Source organism: Triticum aestivum, chromosome 1B (genome assembly GCF_018294505.1).
Source record: "Triticum aestivum cultivar Chinese Spring chromosome 1B, IWGSC CS RefSeq v2.1, whole genome shotgun sequence".
Lineage (NCBI taxonomy): Eukaryota > Viridiplantae > Streptophyta > Magnoliopsida > Poales > Poaceae > Triticum > Triticum aestivum.
This window is the reverse complement of record NC_057795.1, coordinates 290,477,445-290,503,572: the sequence shown is the minus strand read 5'-3', so window position 1 is coordinate 290,503,572 and position 26,128 is coordinate 290,477,445. Positions and strand designations below refer to the sequence as shown.

At 46.6% G+C, this 26,128-nt stretch overlaps 1 protein-coding gene and 1 long non-coding RNA gene across 8 annotated transcripts; both read left to right on the top strand.

The window, feature by feature from the left end:
• Nucleotides 1-5,390: 5,390 nt before the first annotated feature.
• LOC123120052 (uncharacterized) lies at nt 5,391-24,615 on the top strand. Of its 7 annotated transcripts, none has more exons than XR_006459304.1 (7): nt 5,391-6,020; nt 6,353-6,553; nt 8,062-8,169; nt 8,563-8,764; nt 8,837-9,028; nt 23,358-23,533; nt 24,188-24,615. It is a non-coding gene; the product is annotated as an uncharacterized lncRNA (long non-coding RNA). The 7 variants fall into 7 exon arrangements; XR_006459312.1 differs by lacking the exon at nt 24,188-24,615 and having other exon boundaries at nt 5,391-5,742; nt 5,828-6,020; nt 23,358-24,022; XR_006459285.1 differs by having other exon boundaries at nt 5,392-6,020; nt 23,358-23,497.
• Nucleotides 20,375-21,941, top strand: LOC123120046 (uncharacterized). The gene is made up of 2 exons (XM_044540057.1): nt 20,375-21,164; nt 21,266-21,941. Exons 1-2 carry the CDS (start codon nt 20,997-20,999, stop codon nt 21,422-21,424), a joined length of 327 nt encoding a protein of 108 aa, XP_044395992.1. The 5' UTR covers nt 20,375-20,996; the 3' UTR covers nt 21,425-21,941.
• Nucleotides 24,616-26,128: the final 1,513 nt, after the last annotated feature.

Sequence of the window (26,128 nt, the reverse complement as noted above, 5' to 3'; positions counted from 1 at the left end):
TGAAGTGGCATTTCTCGGAATCGCCAAATTTGGAGTGGCATTTATCAAATTAACCCTTTTAAATACTATAGGATGAACAGAAGTGTTCTTGCCTTGAGTGGGTTGATCAAGACTGCCCAGTCTTTGAAGATGTGCCTAGCAAAGCTTTGGAGCATGTATGATGAAGAGAACAGAGGTAGGCTTAGAGAAAGTGTTGTCAATGTTGAAGAATATTTGAAGATGCGGGATAAAAAGAGGAAGATGGAGAATAAGCTCAGATTTTTTAAATCAGACTTTGCTAAGATGGTGTTAGCGAAGGATGAGGCACTTTCCTAGTTGGCCAGTGCAAAACAGGTTCTTACTGAACTGAAAGCAAAGGTGGATAAGACGAACCTGGATGACCTCGATTAGGGAAATGAATATATTGTTCTAATATTGTTCTTATGAAGGTGAACTAGCTATATGATGTAGTGTGCTGTTTTCAGGTTGCTATCGTATTGTGATGTTAAAATATATTTATGTGCCTGATATGAAATTGGCAAATAGATGTTCGATATGAAATGTGAATTTTCGTAATACTAGAATGACTAGAACTAATAAACCTGCTAAATGGGTCATGGAACTTTGCAAACGGTTCTAGCAGTAAAAGCGCTTGTGATGGATAGCCCGATGACATATAGTTTTCTTCATAAAATTATGTGTGATGTAGTTGAATAAAATCAAACGGCTACGCAGCAGAGCGTGTGTGATAGTTACACCTATCACACACAAGGCTATACATAAAACTGTGTGGGATGTATATACGAACGGAAACGTTTTCCTTGGGTTGACTATGTGCGATGTACATACGAACGGAAACATTTTCCCTGGATTGACTATGTAGGACGTACATAAGAACGGAAATGTATTCCTTGGATTTACTGTGTGGAATGTACATAAAAAACGGAAACGATTATTTGCGACTGACTGTGTGGGATGTACTTACGACCGGGACCGATTGGGCATGTATAATCGTATTTCATCGCTTGCCCGTCGCACACGGCCTCATTTTGCCGAGCGTGTGTGCTAGGAGGGCCTATCCTCGATGGTTTCTGGGTCGTGTGGGAAGGACCCCCCCCCTATCGCAGTCACTCACTTGGCGACGGTTCAAAACATCGCCGGGGAAAGGGGTTAAAAACCATTTGTATAGCACCTCATTGTATGATAACCCACAAGTTTAGGGGATAATTGTAGCCTCTTTCGATAAGTAAGAGTGTCGAACCCAACGAGGAGCTAAAGGTAGAACAAATATTCTCTCAAGTCATATCTGCCACTGATACGACTCTACGCACGCTTAGTGTTCGCTTTACCTAGAACAAGTATGAAACTAGAAGGACTTTGTAGGTATTGTTGGATAGGTTTGCAAGATAATAAAGAACACATAAATAAGAACTAGGGGCTGTTTAGATAAATAAGCAATAAAGTAAATATAGCGAGTGTGGAAAAGTGGTGGTAGGAGTTGTGAAATTGTCCCTAAGCAATTGACTACTTTACTAGACCGATAGCAAGTTTTATGTGGGAGAGGCATAAGCTAACATACTTTCTCTTCTTGGATCATATGCACTTATGATTGGAACTCTAGCAAGCATCCGCAACTACTAAAGATCATTAACGTAAAACCCAACCATAGCATTAAAGCATCAAGTCCCCTTTATCCTATACGCAACAATCCCCTTACTCGGGTTTAAGCTTCTGTCACTCTAGCAACCCACTATAAGCGAATCATGAATGTATTGCAACACCCTACAACGGGGATCCCTCATGCTTGCGCGACACGGAGGGAACAATAGTACAACAACATAACCACAAGAAAATTAAACCAATCATAGTAATTCATCAATCACCGGTAGGACAACGAAAATCTACTCAGACATCATAGGATGGCAACACATCATTGGATAATAATATGAAGCATAAAGCACCATGTTTAAGTAGAGGGTACAGAGGGTTGCGGGAGAGAGGACCGCTGAATATAGATGGGGGAAGGTGATGGAGATGTTGGTGAAGATGGCGGAGGTGTTGGTGAAGATCGGGGTGATGATGATGGCCCCCGGCGGCGTTCCGGCGCCACCGGAAGCAAGAGGGAGAGAGCCCCCCTTCTTCTTCTTCATCTTCTTCCTTGACCTTCTCCCTAGATGGGAGAAGAGTTTCCCCTCTGGTCCTTGGCTCCCATGGCATGGGAGGGGCGAGAGCCCCTCCGAGATTGGATCTATCTCTATGTCTCTCTCTGTTTCTGCGTTCCCAGATCCTTCCCTTTCACCGTTTCTTTTATATCCGGAGATCCGTAACTCCGAGTGGGGTGAATCTTTTGCCCAGATCTTTCTCATAAAATTAGCTTTATTGCTGCAAAATAAGAGCGTCAACCGCCTTACGGGGTGTCCACGAGGGTCCAGGGCACGACTGCCCCTCTGGGGCGCGCCCCCTGCCTCGTGGCCCCCTCGGGCACCGTCTCTCATTGATTCTTCCTCCCAAAAATCACAAATTGTAACATCCCAAAATTCTAAATTTTGAATGTTATATTAAATAGATAGTTTTGATTGATTGTTTTATTGATTGAGTGAAGTTGAGTGAAATTTGAAACTTTTTGAAAGTTAAATGAGAGGGAATAAAAGAACTTTCCCAAACTTTCACTTTGCTTTTATGATCTCCGTGAGTTCAAATTCTTTTGAAATACAAAACCCTAGAGAGAAGATGACATGAATTCTTCCATTTAAATAAATGAAAAGGGGTTTTGAAAATATTTGAATTTCATTTGGAAAATATTTTCCAATTCGGAAAACTTTAAGCAACTCAATGATTTTCATGAGAGAAGATAAAATGACTTCTTCAAAATATATGAAATATGAGTTGGGAGTTTAAAAGGATCAAATTTAAAGTCCTTTTGGAAATTATTTTCAAATTGGAGTTATTTGGGTTTTATTCAACTTATTTTTCTCCAAAAATAAAATATATAGAAAATAGGGTAACATGATTCCCTACATCAGAAAATTGGAGAGAAATAAATTTGAAATCATTTTGGTATTTTTTAAAATGATTTTACTGGATTTTACTAGGGCAGTAGCACTCTTTGAATTATTTGAATTTTTCTAGATTTTATTTGACTTGACGAAAATGTCCATGTTGTAGAAAATCGTTTTCTGAAAATTTTGACATATTATATGCCTATATAGTTTTTTTATTTTTGTTTGATTGTGTTTAAAAATGTATTTAAAAAAAACTTCTGGACCGACCGGACCGGGCCGGCCCAGCCAGCCAGGCCACGGCCCAGCCGGCCCGATGCGCCGTCCGCCTCGCCACCGAGCTCGGGACGGAGTCCCAAGCACTGCCGCAACCGCCGCCGCCTTGACGTCCGTGCGCCGCCCGGAGTCCTTCGCCGCCTTACCCCACCTCCATGCCTCTCCTCCTCCTATAAGTACCCCGGGCCCGGCCCCGTTTCTCCTCCCTCGAGCGCCGCGCCCCTCGCCTCGTGCCGCCGCATCCATCGCCGCCGCCGCTGCACTTCACCGCGCCACCACGCCCTCCGTCGGAGCTCCGCCGCCGTCCGCCACTGCCGCCGCCCCTCGCAGTCGCCGGAGCCGCACCGCCCTCGCCAGAGTCCGTCGCTAACCGCCGCCGCCGGTTTTCGACGGCAAACCGCCACGAACCGGTACAAACCGACCCGGTTTACTTTTTAGGTTTTTTTCCTTTTAGTTCGGTTTTATTTTCTTAGATCGGTTTTTCTTTTAGCCTAGTTATTTCGAGAACATTCGCTGGGTAGGTCTTCACAGCGAACGCATTCGTTAGTTAATGTTCGGCAGCAAACGTTCATTGTTTAGTATTTTTTTATTTCGGATAGGGACCTATCTGTGATGATTTTATCTACAGATTAGCCCCTGATTTTCAAACGATCGCTAGTTTTCACTCGTTTATCCAAATCAAACGAAACCAACACCCACTTCTTCACTATGATCTCCTCTATCCAGTAAACCAACTTGAACATGTTTTTGAAATTTTAAAAATTGAATTTCAAACAGTTTAGTATTTAAATTTCGTTTGATTGTAACTTGAGTTTTATAACTCCGTTTGAATTGATTCTTTTTGCAAATCGAAGCTCTTAACCTAAACTTTCTGATAAGGCCAAATTCACATAGTTTTGGTACTGTTAGAAATTGTTTTATGCTTCAAGAGTTATTTGCCTGGTTTTGATGTTTTCCGAATAGTTTTCTTCGTCTTTTCCGATTCTTTGAGTGATTGCTTATGTGTGGTTACTATTGCTTGCTTATGGTAGATTGACTAGAGTGTGATGAGTAGAAATATCAGGAGTATTGAGTGCGAAGCTTCTTCATCAACAGTACATGAAAATTCACACTTTGATCATACCCTTTACTACCCAGTTTTATTGCATTAGATCAATCCTCAAACAATTGCATGATTAGGATCTGATTAATATGTGGGTTTTGGGAAGTAGATGAGGTAGTACCTATTACCTGTTTTATTATCAAACCCTTGGGAGTTACTCTACGTTTGCTTATTATGCCATGCTATGCTCGTAGACGTGTATTGGGTTTGAGTGAATTTCCATGACAGATGTGAGATTGTTAATTAATGGTTTATTAAGGTGGCAACTTTAATACACATCTGGGTGGATTGAGACACTTGGGTATTCCAGGTTTGCCTGTTTGTTTTGGACCGCCACCTAGGCTCAAAGGGATCATAAGATTATTCATGCTAGAAACTTCCGTGTGCAGCCACATGCTATTATGGGCTCTAGCATAATTGACTAAGTCGTGCGAACTCCTACAGTGGTAGACTAGCAGATGTAGGGGAAAGTAGGTGTACAGGTCTACCCATCGTAAGGTGCTAGCGCTTCTGAAAGACTATGTCTCGGTCATCCGTTTCTCAAACGCCATGTAGTGCGAGAAAACCAACGGAGGAGATCGAGTCGTGTGGGGAAAAATTTGCAAACCTCTGCAGAATGTATAAACTAATCATGGTTAGTTGTGTCCTCGGTTATGGACGTTTTGAGTATCTAGTACTTGGATTATCATGTGTATCTCATCATGTTACTATAATTAATATTGTTGGGTTTTTAATGATGATGTTACTTAATTGGGATTGAGAATGCTGTCAACCATTCTCAATGTTTAACAACCACCATGATAGTTAAATAAAATTTATTCCTTATTGAAAAATTGGCTTTTCGCAAAAACATTATAACCATAGAGCCTCCACCAGCCACATATGCATGTAGTGATAGCCTTTATTCATCATTGCTCTATCTCTACTCCTAATAGAGCAGTTGATGAATAGTCCGCCGATTAATTTTCGCTGGTTTTATTTCGTCTACCCTCCCACCTCCGTCAAATCACTGGTTTATTTTCGTCTATCGTCCCACCTCCGTAAGCTCACAACCCTCTCGCGAAAGAAAACATGCCAAAAAAACCCCATCCTTTGTTGCCCCCTCCCATCGATCCCATCTACTCCCGCCGACGCCGTCCGAGGGGGAGACAATGCCGCCGCCACCTCTGCAAGGCAGGGCGGTTTGATTCCCGCCCCTGCAGCCTCTGCAAGGAAGGGCGGTACTGCACTTCGTCGGTACCGAAGGGGCACCCTGCCGCGGCTGGGGACTCGCCGCCACTCTCCTATCTCTCACCGCGCACCTTCCCCGGCCAAGGAGCGCCCCAACCTTGCCATGTCACTCGTGTGGCTCCCATGGCGCCGCCCGCATAGCTCCTTGCGCCGCCGGTAATGACGCCCGCCTCCACCACAACTCCTCTGCCTGCGCCCCCATGTGTCTGAGATCCAGGTACTCATCATTGTCGATCCCCAGTGGGAGAGGCCCCCGCCTTCCTCTCCTCCTGCGTGGTGGCCGATGGCCGCAGTTGACGGCGCTCCTGCGAGCGGGAGACACGAGTGCGGCGCAGGCAGTGACCAAGAGTGATGAGGCAGCCCCCGGCCGCCTGGGGGCGGTTCTTTCACGTGCTGTAGACCATGCCATTCTGCTATGACGAGGATGTGCTCCGGTGAGCATTCTGTGAAGATGGTTACCTGCTTGACGAAATGCATTCCTGAGTAGCGCTTTTCTTGTTAGATAGTCATAAAAATCTAGATCTTACATTTTATACCATGTTTATTTTCTGAAATTGCTATCTCATTCACATCCCACACTGATCCAGTAGCAAAAAAAGTAACAAGAAAATGGAAACATATTAAACTGGATGCTCATCATGTATTTCATGAAGAAATTTGCATGCCTAAGGGATGTCTCTGTATAAAAGGTTGATCTCTGCACAACAGTAGTTTCTTCAGGTTATGGTGTCTGATTTTTTTTTCATCTCATTTTGCCATGCACTAGATTACGTGGTTAATACTATCACAATGCAATAACTGGGGAGATTACAAAGGGAAGGGACAATATGTAAGATGGGGCAAGGAGGCTGGCTTCTCATGACGACTTCATATATGATGCAACACTTAAGAGCTACTACAAAGCTTTTTTTTAGGAAGCTACTACAAAACTTTTTTTTTCAGAAGCTACTACAAAGCTTTTGTTCAGGTAAATTTCTAGCTTAAATGGACATCAGAAATGGATTCCTGTTATCTGTCATGCTTGGTGACCAATGGATATCATTATATGCATAGCTATATGAAATGCTACCAGCAAACAATTACTGCTAATTTTAGTTTACCAACTCTGAATTTTGCAGTCGTGTTTTCCTGTTATACAAGAGTTTCAATATTGTGCATATGTTTCCTTTTCTTAGCTTGTTTTTTCAAGAGTAAAAGCAATCACAAACGAGGCCTACAAAGGCGATCCTACCATTCTTAACTGGGCGATGATCGTCGAGTCGTGTTGCCCTTCAAATCCATCAGACGATACGCTCTAGGTCCTTATTGCAGTCTTATTTTTGGGAACTTCTATGTCTCATTTATGTTTGTCCACTGCACATTTTGAAAATATTGGTTTTTTTGTAGGCATGGATAGAAAATATGGCATCTTACATTAAGTATATAGATATTGTGCACCTTGTCGAGATTGGTGTTGAAGTATAAATTATGGGTCGTCTACTCCTGAACTTTTGCTCGTCAATTAAGATGAAATCGGTCAGACACATAACGTACAGTTGTATAACTATATAACTAGAGTGTACCTGATAACTATATAACTTGAGTTATAGAAGAGCAAATTTTGTTATATATGTTTAACAGTTTCTTTTCAACAAGATAATATTTGTGGCCCCATTGCAATATATGGGCAATTAACTATGGTTTGATTCTCTGCACGGTCGGCCTCGCCCTGCTCGCCAGGGACGCCTTATTCTGTCGTACTCATGCTCATCACCGGTCGCCTCTCTATCTCTGGCCGGACTCCATTGTCGGCCCCGCCTCTGCCTTGATCCCATGCACGATGGCTGCCCAAACGGCCTTTGTCATGACTGCTTCTTGGGTATTTCATGCCTTTGTCATCTTATTATGAAAATGTAGTTTGTTTTATAGCTGATGTTGCTCGATGCTTTTCATCGATGAGTAAATGCTTAACTTAAGCTCATAACTACATGGCACAAGCTACTTCCGATGGGTCTTGTGCAAATAAGTTTCATCTTCAGACATGCCTTGAGTTGATTATTTAATCCTTTTATAAGAATCTATTTAGCTTAGTATTGTTGCAGTTTCATTATATATGCACTTACCAATGCATCTAAAGGTTCAACAATGTAGAAACCACCATTAGTCTTGAGGCTACAAGTTGCTTCCTCATTCCTCTGTGTTGCACTGTAGGTGCTAAGGGACCGAGGTCACATGTTCGTTGAGGCATCAATACACCTCACTTTCCCTTTCCTTTCCCCTATTTCTGTTCTTGCATTTATTTGTTCTTCTCGGACCTCTCTGTCCGCTGCTTTAATATGGTTTTGATTGGTGCCTTACGTCTCCCAAGATATATGGATTTTGGTTGAGGCAGTCATCACATAAATAAAATGCTAACATTCTCTCAATTTCTGAATGGATTTGTGAAATTGCCTTCCTTTTGTTGGATCTCACCTGATTTGTTTGATGTCCTTGAAGCAAATACCATGACAAGAGCTTGAAGATTTCAAAGATACAAAGGGTTAGCAGAAAGAGGATACACTGATTTCATCTGCTGCACTTAAGAGTCGAGTCTCTCCGTAACAGGTAACTCAACTCTTAACATATTCATTGCAGAAGCAGAAACAACGGGATACATGACCTGAATACTTGCATTGTGACATGTTTTTCTAGTGCCTCAAATTGGAACGATGTCCATGCCTTTGACCTTTACAAGTTACCTACACTTCAGATAACCCAACGGCTGGAACCCCGATAATTTGGGTTATATGACAAATGTTTAAACTGCTTGGGTCATGTTGGTCAATAGAGTAATTAACATGTTGGTTTTGTTTTGAGATGATATAAACTTGATGTATAGAGTATTAGAGTACTAACATAGACCCGTTTTCTTTCAACATGTATCTTTATTGCATATACTTGAAGTAATATAATATACTTGAAGTAAACTTGATGTATAGAATATTGTTGCCTCTACAGATGGTCAGATTTTGAAGGCTCTGTACTCGAAATCATAAGGGAATTTCTTGTTGTTGCATCCAGGTGCTGGAATTCCTCGTAGTGGAGTGAAAACAATTGTCTCTACGCATGCAACAGCAAGGTGGGAAGTTGTAATTATTGTAGGACTTATTTTCTGAAAGTTGAAGGGAGGTACTACGCAAGTTACAGGCTTTCAATTCAGGTTAGTTCGGATGAAAAAATTGGCAGAATAACATTTTGACACATTTAGCTGACTTCTTGATTTTGGTGGCAGCATGAAACCAAGACACGTGATATATTGGTAAAACAGTTAGGGTGTGATGATTCATGAACAAAAGATTCAGAAAATTTGTTGAATCATTTAAGGAGCAAGAACAACAAGTATGTGCTGAAAAATTATTTCCCATGGTTTCTTCACTCTTGGTTAAGGGATTCTGGCACATTCCCAAAGTAGCAACTTGTCAAGGTGATGTTCCTATCTTGTTTATGCTAGATTTAGCTATTTATTTGTGACATCAAACAGCTTACAACATTAGCGATTTTTACAACATGTGGTAGTTCTTTCACATTTTTCTCAAGAAAAATAATAATTGGTTGCCATTTTTAATCCTTTGTAATTTGTAGTTTATTTGAATATTACAGAAACGGTTGACATCTAATTTGCCATCATGTTGTTTTACGCATAATGTATTTATCGGTTGACATCTAATGCTACCGGTAGGCTGGATGGACTTATATGGTACAAGGCCATTAGGTAGCATGTACACAAGACTTCTCCATTGGTTGTTGTTGAGTCAATCAACTTACTTGAGGACCCGTTAAGCTTCCCTGATAGAGAGCACATCAGTGATTGTTTTTTATTCCGTCGTTTGTATTGTAGGGTTCGGGTCGGAACAAAATTCAATATATGCTGATGTATGGAAGAAAAGCATATGAAGTTACAGAAGTGGATTATTCTCTATCGTGAACAAAACATTATTTGCTTCCCCAACTATGATTAAATCATCGGTGCATGGATTCACTTAACTCACTTGGATTATCTGTAGTTGACCCTCCATTTAGCCATAGAAAACTTGTTAATTATAAAATATTTACTTCCTTTTAAAGCAATTAATGTATAGTTGTTCTTACTATATTATCCTCTATTTTTCTCAGTATTTCAGAGAGTGTCATGTGAGTTCAACATTACTTGTCTAGAGGTAATTGTCAAAATTAGCCTCCCGAGTTTGCTTGTGTCGCTCATGGTATTTGTTGAAGTATAAAAGGTGTTGATTTTACTGATTACAATACGAAAACTAACAAAATGATGATTCAGTTGAAGTTTTTGTGTCCTATGGAATTAATTGTCTATATCTCTGTATAATTTTATACTATAAATTTTGGCACTCCAATTTAAAAAGTGAAGCACTTCACAATTATGTGTGATGTTTCAAGCAGAATTGAGATTAGCGAATATTTTTCTGCAAAAGAAAAGCATGCATGACTTGGAAACTATGAGATTTCTTATCAGAATTACTGCCAGATATACGGATATTTTTCCTAAAGAGCAAAACCATAGTTGATTTACTGAATTCAAATAACGGCATGCAAGTGTGGTTCTATATCAAATAGCTTTTGCATTTGACAAAAGCAGAATAAATGGGATTCTTACCATACAAAAAGGTTAAAGCCAGAATAAATGAAAATGTTGGTATTCAAAACTTTGTATTCAAGTCCAACTTAGGGGTTCATAGACTTGCAAAAAAAAATATTCTTGATTGAAGTTGGCTCCATGAATTTACAGGCTAATATGCAATCTTGAGCTATTATTGTTCTGTATATTCTGAGGTGTAGCACCCACTCATCCTTGTTACAAGGGATGTATCTAGATGGTAATTTCATAGATGGTTTGGTAGACTATGAAATTTTTCACAATCTTGGCACGTATTTGTATTTAAGCCTATATTGACCAAATGTGTGATGTGATAAGAAAAATACAGCATGTAAGGGTGTGGATGAATTCAAACATTTTTACTCCCTCCATCGCTGTTTATAAGTCTTGCACGTGTATCTAGATCATCATTTTAACTTATATAGAATAAATTGTTTAACATAAAAATTATATCATTAGAAAATAAAATATCTAAAGTTTCTAATGATATACTTTTTGTAATGTATGCCTCTTATTAAGTTGGTCATATTAATGACCTAGGTACACGTGTAAGACGTGTAAACTCAGATGGAGGGAGTACTAGGGATAAGAATGAGTGGCTCCATTAGTACTAGGGATAAGGTTAGTAAAAAAGAAAGAAACATTAGTGGTGTGTGATCCAACATGAAACGACACGCGGCGTGACCGGTCGGCCGAGTTGAATCGTTTTGCATTCAACTACTGGTTGCTTGGTTCCAGCAACAATTTTTGAGTGTCAATAACATATTATTGTGTTTGATAGTATGATGTGTGTTAGCTGATTGTAAAAAAATGTGTGTTAGTTAAGATGTGCATTGTTCTCGGTTATTTTAGTGCTTGTTATTTTGTTTTTTCAGAAGCCTGTGGCAACGCATAGGCGTTCTACTAGTAGTGTGAATTTGCCAGTACATTCAATGTACTGACCCTTTGTGGTTGCAACGTCTCATGTTGCAGGATCTTACGACAAGTAAGTGATACGTTAGGGTTACGATTCCTATACTCAACTTTGTCGTTGGTGTTGATGGGAATCCACAACCTTGTTACTTCCGCTATTTGGATTGAAGTAATAGTATTTACGTTACTTTATACATGTGATTTACACTACTGGAATCAGGATCTTTGTCGTCAGCCAGCTCTTTGCCGTCTGCTAGCTGACGGCAAAGAAGGTCTTTGCCATCAGCTTACAGAAAGCTGACGGCAAAAAAAAAAGCGGACGACAAAGGGAGTGTTTGCCATCAGCCTGCTCTTTGCCGTCAGCTAGCTAAGGTGTAGAATCTTTGTCGTCTCCTGGCGGACGGTAAAGAGGATGGGTGGCCCACTAACGAGAACTATCTAACGGATATTATTTTTGCCGTCTGCTAGCAGACGGCAAAGAGTCCGAAAGCGGACGACAAAGAAAATAATCTAACTTGTCTAACAGCCGCTGTCGGTGTCAAAACCGGCGAATCTCGGGTAGGGGGTCCCGAACTGTGCGTCTAGACGGATGGTAACAGGAGACAAGGGACACGATGTTTTTACCCAGGTTCGGGCCCTCTCGGTGGAGGTAAAACCCTACTTCTGCTTCATTGATATTGATGATATGGGTAGTACAAGAGTAGATCTACCACGAGATCAAGGAGGCTAAACCCTAGAAGCTAGCCTATGGTATGATTGTTGTTTGTCCTATGTTCTAAAACCCTCCGGTTTATATAGACACCGGAGAGGGCTAGGGTTACACAGAGTCGGTTACAATGGTAGGAGATCTTCATATCCGTATCGCCAAGCTTGCCTTCCACGCCAAGAAAAGTCCCATCCGGACACGGGACGGTGATAGTTCGGCTATCTAGACACCCCCTAGTCCAGGACTCCCTCAGTAGCCCCTGAACCAGGCTTCAATGACGACGAGTCCGGCGCGCATATTGTCTTCGGCATTGCAATGCGGGCTCCTCCTCCGAATAATTCATAAAAGATTTTGAACACCAGGATAGTGTCTGGCTCTGCAAAATAAGTTCCACATACCACCATAGAGAGAATAATATTTACACAAGTTCAATCTGCTGACGTATCTCGTGGCATGACGTCACACCACGGCCAAGCCCTTATTCGAATTGTTTTTATTGTCCCACCTCAGCGCGTTTAGCGAAGCGGTTTCCTTGGCACGCCTTGTCAAAGCAGAGATCGTGTCCCCGTATTTCGGGATTCTCATCAATACGGGCGTGGGTAACCCAACCGCGCCATTAACTGCGGCGCTTGGGAGATAAGCGAGTTTTACCAGGCTGGTGGGACGCATAGCTTCGTCCGCCCATATAAGGGGATAAGGATCCACCTTTTTACCTACGCCTTCTTCCTCCTTTGCTTATCCATCTCTGCGCACTCGAGCTCCAGCGCCCAAGTCCGCACATCTCGCCTCGACCTTTTCCAACCATGTCCGGAGCGGGAGGCAAGTGGATGGCCTCCTCCGTCATGGAGGGGCACATCAAAAGGCTGCGCAAGGCCGGATACTTGTCCAGCGACATTGCGCATCGGCTCCCCGACGAGGGGCAGCTCGTCCCCACCCCCAGGCCCCATGAGAGGGTGGTGTTCCTTCCCCATTTCCTCCGCGGACTGGGCTTCCCACTTCACCCATTTGTCCGGGGGCTCTTGTTCTACTATGGCCTGGATTTCCATGATTTGGCCCCGAATTTCATCCTCAACATCTCGGCGTTTATCGTCGTGTGCGAGGCCTTCCTCCGCATCACCCCCACTTCGGCTTATGGCTGAAGACCTTCAATGTCAAGCCGAAGGTGGTGGGCGGCCAGCAGGCGGAGTGCGGAGGCGCCATGGTGGGCAAGATGCCCAACATCACATGGCTTGAGGGCGCCTTCGTGGAAACCATCCAAGGGTGGCAATCGGGGTGGTTCTATATCAACGAGTCGCGTGACCCTGAATGGGCAGCGGCCCCCGAATTCAGATCTGGCATCCCCACACGGCTCACCTCCTGGAAAGAGAAGGGCCTGAAATGGGGTGATTTGAAGGAGCTGACCGGACTCCAAACCTGCGTCCAAAATCTTGTGAACGAGAAGATCAAGCTCGTCAACGCAGTCTAGGTCATGCTCATCCGCTGGATCCTCCCGTGCCAACAACGGCCTTCAAATTGTGGGAGTTTGATCCGGCACAGCACCAGACTTTGAGTAGGCTCTTCGACACTACGTACAAAGACGCCTGGAGGGTGCTGTTCAAGGGCGCCGAGGCTCCCGCATCCACTACCGAAGATCGCGGATTCAGCTCGCAGCGTCATGCTAGCGAGGTAAGCTATCGTACCCTTTATGGGACACTTGCTTTTCATAGTTTTGATTTTATGCAGGATCTAATCTCTCTTGCCTTTGACAGGCCTGGCAGAAGAAGTCCGGGCAGGTTAGTTGTCCAGCTCCCTTGCCAGAAGACCCAACGGACGCCCGATTAACAGGGCTGCTGGTTCCGGCGCCTTACGTGGTGCCGGAGAAGAAGGCCAAGAAGAAGGCCACGGGAACTCGGAGGAGTTCCCGGTGCCAGGTGTTATCGGACTCATCGTCCGATGACTCCGAGGCGGACTCCTCCCACGAAGAAGAGGAGAAAAAGGAGGCCTCTCCCCCAGCGGGGGAGAGAAGAAGAGGAAGGCTTCCCCAACGAGGGAGGCCGAAGGGTCCAAGAAGGGAAGGACCCTTCCTCCGGACTGTTCCACCAACGCCGACGACGGCGAAGAGGAGTGGCCTTCGAGGGCCAAGCCCCTGGCGAGATCATAAGTGTCCGGATTCCATAATAACCCATGATTTCTCTTTCGTCGCATAGTGTCTTCTAACGCCGAACACAACCATGTAGCCCGCCCAAGGATGACCTCCCCGCTTCGTCGAGCGGGTCCCTGGGTTCGTCGGATGTGAATAGCGCTTCACTTCCGACCGCCTCCTCCCCCCGTGACGCAGACGACGCCGAGGCGGGGTCCCAGAAAGGGACCAGCCAGGAGGAGGAGGTCCCGGAGGTGCCGCAGGGCAACCTCCCGGACTTTGGACCGGACTCCGCACCGGAACCTTTGGTGGTTCCGGAGTCCGGCGGGCGGCCCCTTCGTAAGAAGGGCGAGACAGCGACGCCGGTGACCTCCGTCCAACCAGAGGCGTCGGGTAATTTGCTGGAGGCGCTCAATGGCGCTTCCATCGACGAGGAGCACCGCACTGTTATGAGCGCGGTGATCCAGAAAGTTCAGTCCGCCAAGAGCGGGCTGACTGAAGCCTGTATCAGCCTTCTAACAGGCTTTGAGGTAAGGAATTTAAGATATGTTAAATAGTATCGCATAGACAGTAGCCCCTGATGCTCAGTTCGGTGTTCGGAAAGAAAAGCCGAACTGAGGATCTAATAAGATATACACAGGAGTCTAACATAAGTATGTCAATATGGGAATGCAGGTTGCGCTGCTGACCTCTGCCGCACTGACTGCGGAGGTCAATGCATTGAAGCAGAGCCTCGAGCGGTCCGAGAACGAGCTCGGCCGTGCCAAGAAGCAGCTCGAGGACAAGGAAGGTAAGTAATACCTTATTAAAATTATACCTTATAGAAAAGGATTTGGTTGCAAAAAATGACAGGAATAACGTGGGTATTGCAGGGGCTATGAACGAGGTGGCAACCCTGAAGGAAGCAGTGTCCGAGGCCGAACGCAATGCGTCCGCGGGACGCACCGAGCGAGAGAAGCAGGAGGCGCGGGTGGCGGAGGTGCGGCAAGAGCTCCAGGCTCTCGTGGAAAAACACGAGAGTTTGGAGCGTGACTCGAAGACTCGAGAGTCCGAGCTCGCCTCGGCTCTTGAGAGTGCCAAAGCTGCCAAGGCCGAAGCCCAAAAAGCCCTCCAGAAGATTGAGGCGATAAAGAAGATAGTGGCGGGTAAGGCATTCTTCATGCAAAGCAAGCACGTGAAAGCGAATTACTTGTTACTTACCCGAATTCGGAGCTCTCCAGGAGTATTCGCAGATCTACCCCGCAGTGTGTCCGATGATGCCGCATTCTATCGGGCCGAGGAGGGGAGCTCGACGGAGAAGGTATTCTGGTCTCAGTATGCTGAGGCCGGACATCCGGTGCCCCTGAGCGACCAGCTGAAGCAGCTGGTCGAGCTCCACAAGCTGGCCGAACAGGCCATGAAGGGCCTCATAGTTCGGCTGTGGCCCAAAGAAGCCATGCCTGGGAGCTACTTCGGTCTGGTGCGGCGGCTGGTGGACGCCTGTCCATGGGTTGAAGTCATCAAGCACTCCGCCTGCATTGAAGGTGCCCGCCGGGCCCTTGCCTGTGCTAAAGTGCACTGTGGCAGGATGGACGCCGAGAAGCTTGTGACGGACGCGCCACCGCCGGGCAAGGAGTATCGCACGCCCGAGGTGTACTATAAGGGTGTCCTGAAGGGTGCCCACCCTATAGCGGGCGAATGCTCCAAAGATGTAATTTTTGAGTAGACTCGCATTTTGTTATCCCGTGCGCTGAAAACTTTGTTCATATGCGCTAAGCAACGCTTGTTAATTTAAAATATTACCTTCTGTGCGGCCGTTTATCAAATCTGAGAGATGGCAAGTCGTTGGCTTCAGCCCCCATCCCACGAGTGCTGGGGTGTTCGGGATAAACTTGAGCGCTCTTGTTCCCATTTTTGGGTCCTTCTAGGGAGGCGCTGAACACAACGAACGAGGCAACCGGACTTCTAATGCTTGAACACTCCCACTTAGCCATAGAATTCTATAATTTTAAATTTCGGCAAAGCCCTAGTGTTCGGAAGACCGAATTCGGGGCGCTATCCACGCCTGGGGCCGGACAAAGCCGGCTCCTTGCTCTAAGCGGCATACGTCTTTAGGGACTCAAAAAAATCTCTCGAACAGCGACCAGCTCTCGCCTTATCATGACGGTCAGTTTTAGCTTTCTCCACTGAGGTGCTCGACCCAGCTCAACTAGGGCACAATCGCAGTGGTTCTCCCAGCGCTACCTTAGCCGATATAACGGAACATAAGGTACCAAAACATGGGAGCCGGGCAAACCCAACTATTGACCCAAGACATGATTCGAAGCCGATGCATATAATGCTATAAGTTCGGGGTGCCGCACTTGTGAAAGTGTTCGGACTTGTCACACCATAATTTGGGGAACTTAAGCCCCTGGTGTATTTGGCCATACCAAAGCGTACGGATGCAACATGTCATAAATGAACATATATAGATAGAAAAAGGAATGCAATGATAGGCAAAAAGTGATGCATTGTTTATTCAAAAAATACTGCAATGAAAGCAGAACGATACAAATAGTGCGATAAGCAAGGGATGGGGCTATTTAACATGTCCCCCTCCAGGGGTAGGCTGCGGAATGGTATGTAAAACAGGTATAATGCTCGTAATGGAGATCACCTGGATACTCGACGTAGCTTTTCTGCTTCCCTGGCTGTTGCATCGTGAGTTCGGCAAGTCTATTGCCGGACAGGGCTTCTGGAAAACGGAGTCCTGAGAATAAGAAAAAAAAGAATGACACATTTGGGAGCCCCTGGTGTGGTTGAGCCGCACTCTGGGCATGCCGTGGTCGTGCCCCTCCCCCTATGCCCATGGTATCTCCAGAGCGTAGTGATGTACGCGTGGTACTGGTCTCGCGATTTCGCGAGGGCTGGGGTTGGGGCCGCATTGCTACGCGTGCTCGGAACGTGCCAGGTGGTCTTGTTGTAGGTTACTCCGGGCGCGCTTGACGGTGTCCGGTCGCTTAACAGTCGGACTCGAGAATTGCCTTAAGAGGCTATTCTGTACTTCCGCCGCGAGAGCCGCTGTATGCTCCTCCGTTCGGAGAGAGCGTTCGGTGTTTCCGTTGACCGTAATGACTCCTCGAGGGCCTGACATCTTGAGCTTGAGGTATGCGTAGTGCGGCACCGCATTGAACTTTGCAAATGCGGTTCGTCCGAGCAGTGCATGATAGCCGCTGCGGAACGGGACTATGTCGAAGATTAACTCCTCGCTTCGGAAGTTATTCGGGGATCCGAAGACCACTTCAAGTGTGACTGAGCTTGTACAATTGGCCTCTACACCTGGTATGACGCCTTTGAAGGTCGTCTTTGTGGGTTTAATCCTTGAGGGGTCTATGCCCATCTTGCGCACTGTATCCTGATAAAGCAGGTTCAGGCTGCTGCCGCCGTCCATCAGGACTCTAGTGAGGTGAAATCCGTCGATGATGGGGTCTAAAACCAATGCGGCGAATCTGCCATGGTGGATGCTAGTGGGGTGGTCCCTTCGATCAAAAGTGATCGGGCAGGAGGACCACGGATTGAACTTTGGGGCGACTGGCTCCATCGCGTATACGTCCCTGAGCGCACGCTTCCGCTCCCTTTTGGGTATGTGGGTTGCGTATATCATGTTCACCGTCCGCACTTGTGGGGGGAAACCCTTCTGTCCTCTATTGTTCGGCGGCCGGGTCTCTTCCTCGTCATCGCTATGCAGCCCCTTGTCATTGTTTTCGGCAATTGACTTGCCTGCCTGCTTGAACACCCAACAATACCTGTTGGTGTGATTAGCTGGCTTTTCGGGGGTGCTGTGTATCTGGCACGAGCGATCGAGTATCCGGTCCAAATTGGACAGGCCCGGAGTAGTTCTTTTGAATAGCTTTTTCCGCCGACCGGGTTTAGAGCCTCTGAATCCGGCGTTGACTGCTGTATCTTCAGTATTGTCGCCGTTAATGCGGCGCTTGTGCTTATTGCGACGCGACCTGCCATTGCTGTCCTTGGTATCCGAACTACCAGAGTTTTTGGTTAGGTTGTTACTGCGAGCTAGCCATCTGTCCTCTCCCGCACAGAAGCGGGTCATGAGTGATGTGAGGGCTTCCATGGATTTCGGCTTCTCCTGTCCTAGGTGCCGGGCGAGCCACTCGTCGCGGATGTTATGTTTGAAGGCTGCGAGGGCCTCTGCATCCGGACAGTCGACGATTTGATTTTTCTTGGTTAAGAACCATGTTTAGAATTGTCTGGCCGATTCGTCTGGCTGCTGAATTATGTGGCTTGGGTCATCGGCGTCTGGTGGTCGCACATATGTGCCCTGGAAGTTATCAAGTAATGCGGCTTCCAGGTCCTCCCAACACCCAATTGATTCTGCTGGCAAGCTGTTGAGTCAATGCCGAGCTGGTCCTTTAAGCTTGAGTGGGAGGTATTTGATGGCGTGAAGATCATCACCGCGGGCCATGTGGATATGAAGGAGATAGTCTTCGATCCAAACCGCAGGATCTGTTGTGCCGTCGTAGGATTCAATGTTTACAGGTTTGAAACCTTCGAGGATTTGATGACCCATTACTTCATCTGTGAAGCATAGTGGGTGTGCGGTGCCTCTGTATTGGGCTATATCACGACGCAGCTCAAACGAGCTTTGTCTACTGTGTTCGGCCCGGCTGGCGTTGCTGTATCCGGTGTGACGGTTGTCGTCACGTATGGTGGGGCGCCCATGCGATCCGTAGATCGATGATCTTGTTTGTCTTGCCTTATCCTCCAATATGTCTCGCAAGTCCGGCGCATTCCCCCGTGGCTTTGTACTTTTCGAGCGACGTCGGGGTGCGGCTTTAGTGGAGGGCCTAGAGGCCTCTCTGTCGCGGCCACGAGGTGGCCGGTCGGCCGTATTGTGCGCTAGTGACGTAGGTTTATGTGCTTCCTCCTCTAATCGGGTAGCAGCTTGCATTTTGGGTAGCTTTTGGAGGGGCGTTCGAGTTCATACTCTTCGGCCGCAAGGACTTCAGTCCATTTGTCTGCTAGCAAGTCTTGGTCAGCTCTAAGCTATTGCTGCTTTTTCTTGAGGCTGTTTGCCGTGGCCATAAGCCTGCGTTTGAAACGCTCTTGTTCGACGGGATCCTCAGGCACGACGAATTCGTCATCTTCGAGGCTTGCCTCGTCTTCGGAGGGAGGCATATAATGATTGTTCTCTACCTCTCTGTCTGCCGCTCTCTCATGTGGGCTAGTTTCTCCATCCTCTTGTGCTGAATCTTGCTGGAGGGGGTTGTCTTCGGCACTATCCGGGGTGTTATTATCTCCAGTACCGGAATCTCCATTCTTGCTGTGGCGGGATTTGGAGCGGCGCCGCTGACGCCGGCGCTTAGGCTGTTTCTTGGAGGGGTCATCCTTCGTTGTTCCATCGCCATTCCCATCCTTTGGGATGTCCACCATATATATGTCGTATGACGAGGTGGCCTTCCAGCGCCCTGTAGGCGCTGGGTCTTGGTCGTCTCCTACATTGTCATCCATACCGTCGATGTCTTCGGAGTCGAAGTCTAGCATGTCGGTTAAGTCATCGATAGTGGCTACGAAGTGGGTGGTGGGTGGGCTTTGAATTTCTTCGTCGTCCGCATCCCAACCGTCCTGACCATAATCCGGCCAGGGCTCTCCTGATAAAGAGAGACACTTTAGCGAATTCAGGATCTCGCCAAAAGGCGAGTGCTGAAAGATATCTGCGGCAGTGAACTCCGTGATCGGCGCCCAATGGGACTCGATTGGCAGGGGCGCGGGAGGTTCGGAGTCCGGCGCCTCGAAGTCACGGGCTTTGCGAAAGGCAGGGTCGGTATTCGGCTCTATCACCGTAGAGGTAGCAGCCCCCGAGGCGGTGTCCAGCCACCCATCCTCGATCGACGTAGTCGGCCCCGAGCTAAGGGTCAGAGCGGACTCTTGTGCGGCCTCCAAGGCACTGTCCGGTGGCAGAGCTAGATCATGCCCATCGTGACAGTGCGGCGCGCTTGGCTGTGGCTCGAATCCGTCGAAGATCAAGTCTCCGCGGATGTCAGCCGTATAGTTCAAACTTCCAAATCTGACCTGATGGCCAGGGGCGTAGCTTTCGATCTGCTCCAGATGGCCAAGCGAATTGGCCCGCAGTGCAAAGCTGCCGAATACAAAGATCTGTCCGGGGAGAAAAGTCTCACCCTGGACCGTGTCGTTGTTGATGATCGAAGGAGCCATCGGGCCACGATGTTTTTACTCAGGTTCGGGCCCTCTCGGTGGAGGTAAAACCCTATTCCTGCTTCATTGATATTGATGATATGGGTAGTACAAGAGTAGATCTACCACGAGATCAAGGAGGCTAAACCCTAGAAGCTAGCCTATGGTATGATTGTTGTTCGTCCTACGGACTAAAACCCTCCGGTTTATATAGACACCGGAGAGGGCTAGGGTTACACAGAGTCGGTTACAACGGTAGGAGATCTTCATATCCGTATCGCCAAGCTTGCCTTCCACGCCAAGGAAAGTCCCATCCGGACACGGGACGGAGTCTTCAATCTTGTATCTTCATAGTCTTGGAGTCCGGCGGACGGTGATAGTTCGGCTATCCGGACACCCCCTAGTCCAGGACTCCCTCAGCCGCCCCCGCCCCCAGCAGACAACAAAGAATAAACGCAGCCATGGACGCGGATCGATGACTTGGCACACACCCACCCACGACCCACACAGCCCCGGGCCCCACCCACGATGCACACACACCCACGCCCAACCCACACACACACCCATGTTGGATCCCATCTCTCTCGTCTTCCTCGATCCCCTTTCTCCACCCCATGCCGCCGCCAGATTCCGGCGATCCCCGCGGTTCCCCACCACCTAGCTCTCCTCCCTGAGGCCACCTCTCCCCGCTCACCATCTCCACTGACCGGTTTCTCTCCTTGCCCAGGAGAGCCACGCCCAGGCACTGGTGGTGGTGCGCCGCGAGGAGGCCCCAGCGGCGTCGAGCTGCTGTTGCTGCGGGCACAGCGACGTCGGCGTGGTCAGGATGGTCGCAGCCCTTCAAGATTCTCAATGGCGGCGTCTCGGCGCTGATGGCGGAGTCGACGGCGAGCATCGGGGGGTACATGGCGTCGGGGTACCGGAGGGTGGCTGGCGTGCAGCTCTACATCAACCACCTCAAGCCCGCCCACCTCGGCGACCGCATCAAGGCCAAGGCGAACCCCATCCGGTACCTCGACCCCGACGCGTACTTGGACAAGGTATGTGTGCCGCCACCGCCGCCGCCGTCGGCGGCGTGTCCCCGAGTGACTCCGTGAGGTTCGGATTGGTTCGGTGTCTGGGTTTTGGTGTGCAGGACCAGCTGCTGGACGCGGTGCATTGGATCCGGCAGGCGGTGGGGCTCGCCTGCGGCCTGCTCTGGGGCGCCGTCCCCCTCGTTGGCGCCTTCTGGATCGCCCTGTCAGTCCCTCCCTCCCTCCATGCTCAAAGCCCCAACCTTCTTCTTTCCCTTCAGACATAGGCATAGATTCAGGTTCATTGTTAACTGAATTCGTAAGCTCATCTCACACTGAATTTGGGACCTCTTTCCCAACGTGTAGTATAGTACTAGCAAGTCAGTCACACATGAATTAGTAGATGAGTTTAGTGATTCTGTTAACTGAATTATTTTAGAAACCCGCTTTGTTTTGCCTTTCATTGATCACCGCGACAGGTCAGAGGAGGTGAAGTGAGTGTTAGATTCGCTGCAAATTGGAGGTTCGTTAGCCTCGTCTCTGAGCACTCGTCACCAGCTCAGCAACAAGCATCGCAGTGGTTATGCGCTTTCTCTGGTATTAGATGTGACATGAGCTGTTCAATCAGCTCTTTGTTTGGCGTGGCCGTCAGCAAACCAGCAAACCAACGCAATTGCCGCATATATGTAGTGGGATATGAACTGCTCTTAGTTTCTCTGTGCTCATTATTAGTTCAATAAATTGGCAAATGGCTGCTGATGTATGATTGACTGGCTTTGTTCATCTTGCTAGAGTTACTTGGAAATATTCAAAGTTCAAGAAGGCGCTGGGCGTTACTTATGCGTTTTGTGACCTACTTGCGCATAGCCCGCTTATGCGTCGCCTAGGCGCGCCTAGGCGTTTCCACTGTAGCATGAAGAAACAAGGTAGATGGGCTGATCTGGCCCATTAAACCACTGGCCCTTCTATTCCATTCTCCTACTAAAGCCTCCCATACGTGCACAGTCGACAGAAAATTAGGGATCCTCCCCACGCCGCCTCTCTCCTTCCTCTCTCCCTTGCTACACATGGGAACCAGTCAGCCAGTGAAGCTCGATTTCTCGCCGGAGATGCTTGATCCCTCGCCAGAATCAGTCGATTTCTCACCGGAAATGCTTGATCCCTCGCCGGAATCAGTTGATTTGTTGCTGGATTGGTTGAATCCTCGTCGGGGAGGATGGATCTTCGCTGGGGAGGTCAAATCCTGGCTGGGGAGATTGATTTCCTGCCTGAGAAACACGATTTCTTGCCGGAGGACCTTTCTGGGCGCTTTTCTGAGCGCCTAGGACCAAAGCGAGGCCCTATGCCAGCGCCCAGAGCTTAAGCGCGCCTAGGCGAGCGCCTAGTAGCGCCTTCTTGAACAGTGGAAATATTGACATTCTCAAACCAAATATGAGGTGCCCTTTATTCAGTCCATGGGAGTATATGTAAGTTGACTGCTTCAAACCCAATCCATGCTTGCTGTTTAGTGAATAAATATGCTGGTAGAAAATTGCAAACTTTGAAATATGAATAAATATTTGATGGTAAGTTGCGATGAAGATTAAAATTGTATTCGCCCACAAAAAAGAAGATTAACATTTTATTACATACACTAATCTATCTAGCACCAATGTCACGCAGTCAATTTCCTTTATCCTTAGCATTTTTATGACATACCTTCTTCTATTTAGAATCTTTGGTTGCAATCAGTTCTTTTTTCCGCAAAAAATGAAATCAGTTTCTTTTACTTTTAGCATATGTACTTAACAACTGAGGTGCCAGTGAAAAAGTAAATTCATTTTTATTTAGTATTTGGTGGATCCTCTGTTTTTATAGGTTTCGACATTGCTGCCTCCATATAGCTTTTTGCTGATATACGTTGATGGTTTGATGTGTCGCTCCTAGTCCGAATGTTATTTTTTTTTTACTGGACCTTCCTTTTTGACTGGATATTGTTTATATACGTGACTGATTCGTAATCCAGCTGAACTTTCTTTTCATGTACATGATGGAGTTTGCATCCATATATTATTGTACGTGTTGGATGATAGACTTGTACATTTAATTATGGTGCATGTCTTCGAATATACTCCCGTTATGCATGTTTTTTAGACTTATTTTAATATTATTGCTGTTATTACGTGCGTAGTGCTGTGGAGATGAAATAACATGCTCATGTACTAATTGACTATACGCTAGCCTGGCTTGCCATTGGAAGGTGGCGTATGGACTATGGACTCCTTTTTCTTAAGCTGGCCATGTGATTCCTTTTGCCTATAAGCTGGCCATGCGGTTGGCCGTGTGGACCCTGTATGCCTTTATGCCGCCATCAAGTTGAGGTCAACGAATCACTGCCGTTCATTTATCATAACTTTGTAATTTTGAATCTCCTCCTTTTGTTTTCTATCGTTTTAGTAATATTGAATCTCCTCCGTTCGTTTTCTATCAGTTTAATAATTAATATATTTGATTTTGGTAGTGCCGTTGAATTTGGTTGCCGCTATTCATTTATGTATGTGAAGGAATTGGATAATGTGCTCTTTTTTTGTTTGCAAAGTGAAGGACGCTGCATCCAGGTAGTGGGAATAGTTAGTCCTTGCTATCAATAGTAGTAGCATTATTCACTGTGGAGTGTGATGGAATTTGATGATCATCTACTTTTGCCTATCATCTACTTCTGATGTTTTCCCTGAAAGTGACACGTGATCTTCCTTTGTTTTTCTTTAGCTGATAATATGATAACTGCTTGCTTGGCAGAAGTTATGGTTGTGATGTTTCTTAGATAAATAAAGAAACTGAGATTTAGTTCGATTTGGAGCGCCTCTTGTTGTACCAGAGTTCCTTCTCTTAGAGTTGTACTTGTACTGCAGGTTTTGGATTGGGAGGGGAAAATGCTCTTCTTTCAGTCTCTGTTGAAGTCAAACCCATCCATGCAAAATCTGTACTTAGTAGAATTAATCTAGATGAATATATATGCCTTGTAGTTTTATCGTGCATGCCATTCAACTAACTTGCTCTTGTCCATGCAGACGGAGTAGGAGGACGAGCAGCAGCAGCAAATCAGTCTGATGATGATGGGGTGCGGGAGGCAATGGTGATCATGCTGATGGCATGAAGAAGGCTGATGACCACAACCTGGACCTGTTGGCATTTCGAGATGGCAAACATAGGCGGCGTGGAGACAACAACCTGGACTACCCACCTTCCTTGCCTTTTTAATTTTGGTTGTGGTGGTTGCATCACCGGCGCGGTCGCAAATCAGTATGTAGTGTGCTTGTGGTGTTGGGTCTGGACTGCAGTGTCCATCCAGTAGGTTAGGTGTTGTTGCTGCTAGATCCCGTGATGCTCACCTAAGTTTTGTGTTATGTGGAGGCCAACCTTTGTGATCTTATTTGTCGACACTTGTGTGATCTCGTCTTACTTTGTGATATATGTTTTTATGGATGATCTTGTCTTATTTTCCTGTGGTCTGTGTTGATATTTGTGATATATGCATGCGCTATACATATGAATATGAATTGCTGAACATACTGTAAATCAATGACAGAGATGGCAAAGAAGGAGATTTGCCGTCTGTGCATCTGGACACTTTGCCATCTGCTGGCAGACGGCAAAGAAGCAAAAACTTTGCCATCTGCTAGCAGACGGCAAAGACCTTTGCTTCTTTGCCGTCAGCCGCGGACGGCAAAGACTGCCGTTAGCCACCTAACGGACTAACATCGAATTTATTGCCGTCGGCTTTCTTTGCCGTCAGCCGCTGATGGCAAAGGCCCCTTTGCCGTCCGCTTCAGAAAGCAGACGGCAAAGAAGGTCTTTATCGATGCTATCTTTGTCGTCCGCGACAGACGGCAAAGGCCTTTGCCGTCCGCCATCCATGCCTTTGCCGTCTGCCTTGGCGGACGGCAAAGTAGCTGATTCCTGTAGTGTTACCATTGTTATAAATCCTCGAGTACTATGTGTGTCAGCATACCGATTCAGGGATGACACTTAAGCACAGAGACTTGACCCATTCGGGTCGGGTCGCTACAAGATGGTATCAGAGCACATGTTGACTGTAGGACGTGACCCTAGAAACTGGCAAGCCCATAGGAAAGATTTTCTCTACTGCTTTATTTTCAAAAGGATCTCTTACCTCTCTTCTCTTCTGAGCTTATTCAAATATTCCCTTTTAGTGAGACCGTACCCCTTTCCCTTTTGACCCCTCGAAGATTCGACTGATGAGATCACTCCAAGAAGGACCAGATATCGGACAACTAAGACCATTCAGAATGAAGATGATTTTACCATACATTATGATAACGGAAATTACAACTGTCGAAGACTTCGAAGACTAGGAGAATTTGAAGGCTTTGACGGTTTTTTCGGATTTGTATGACCTAGGAAGGCGCCCCTTATGGAACTTGGCAGACTATAGCAGCTGTCAATACCCGAGATCAAGGTGTATCGGAGAAAGACTGGAACATGGAGCGTTAAAACTCAAAGTTTTTGTCAAGAAAAACCCTAAGACAGGAGATATCAATTATGGAACGATAGCTCATGGCAGAGACATAGTCATAAACATGGATATCACTGATGCTATCGCTCGCTTATGCTATTGTCACTGTGCGGAGTTAAGCATGCAGATGCATGGAAAGGTTGGATGGTAGAAGACTGATGGAGCATCTGTCGGCAAAAGATGAAGTTTTAACCTTAGCTGGTGTATCACCAGGATCTGGAGTATTACATCGAGAAGTTTAGGGTGGAACTTTAGGAAGTCATATTTGACAAGGAGGCAATTTGTGAAGCGCCCAGGAACTAGAAGCCGAAAGTAGCCAAGTAGGAGGAGCTAAACCTCGAGATACTGGAGATTTGTCAGGAAGTGAAGGACAGTAGGACCATGGATCATGTCAAGGATGTTGAAACCGGAAGTTTGGAATGCAACTCCCAAAATACTAAAGGATGTCGTGAGAGACTTCGCGCCAACAGAGATG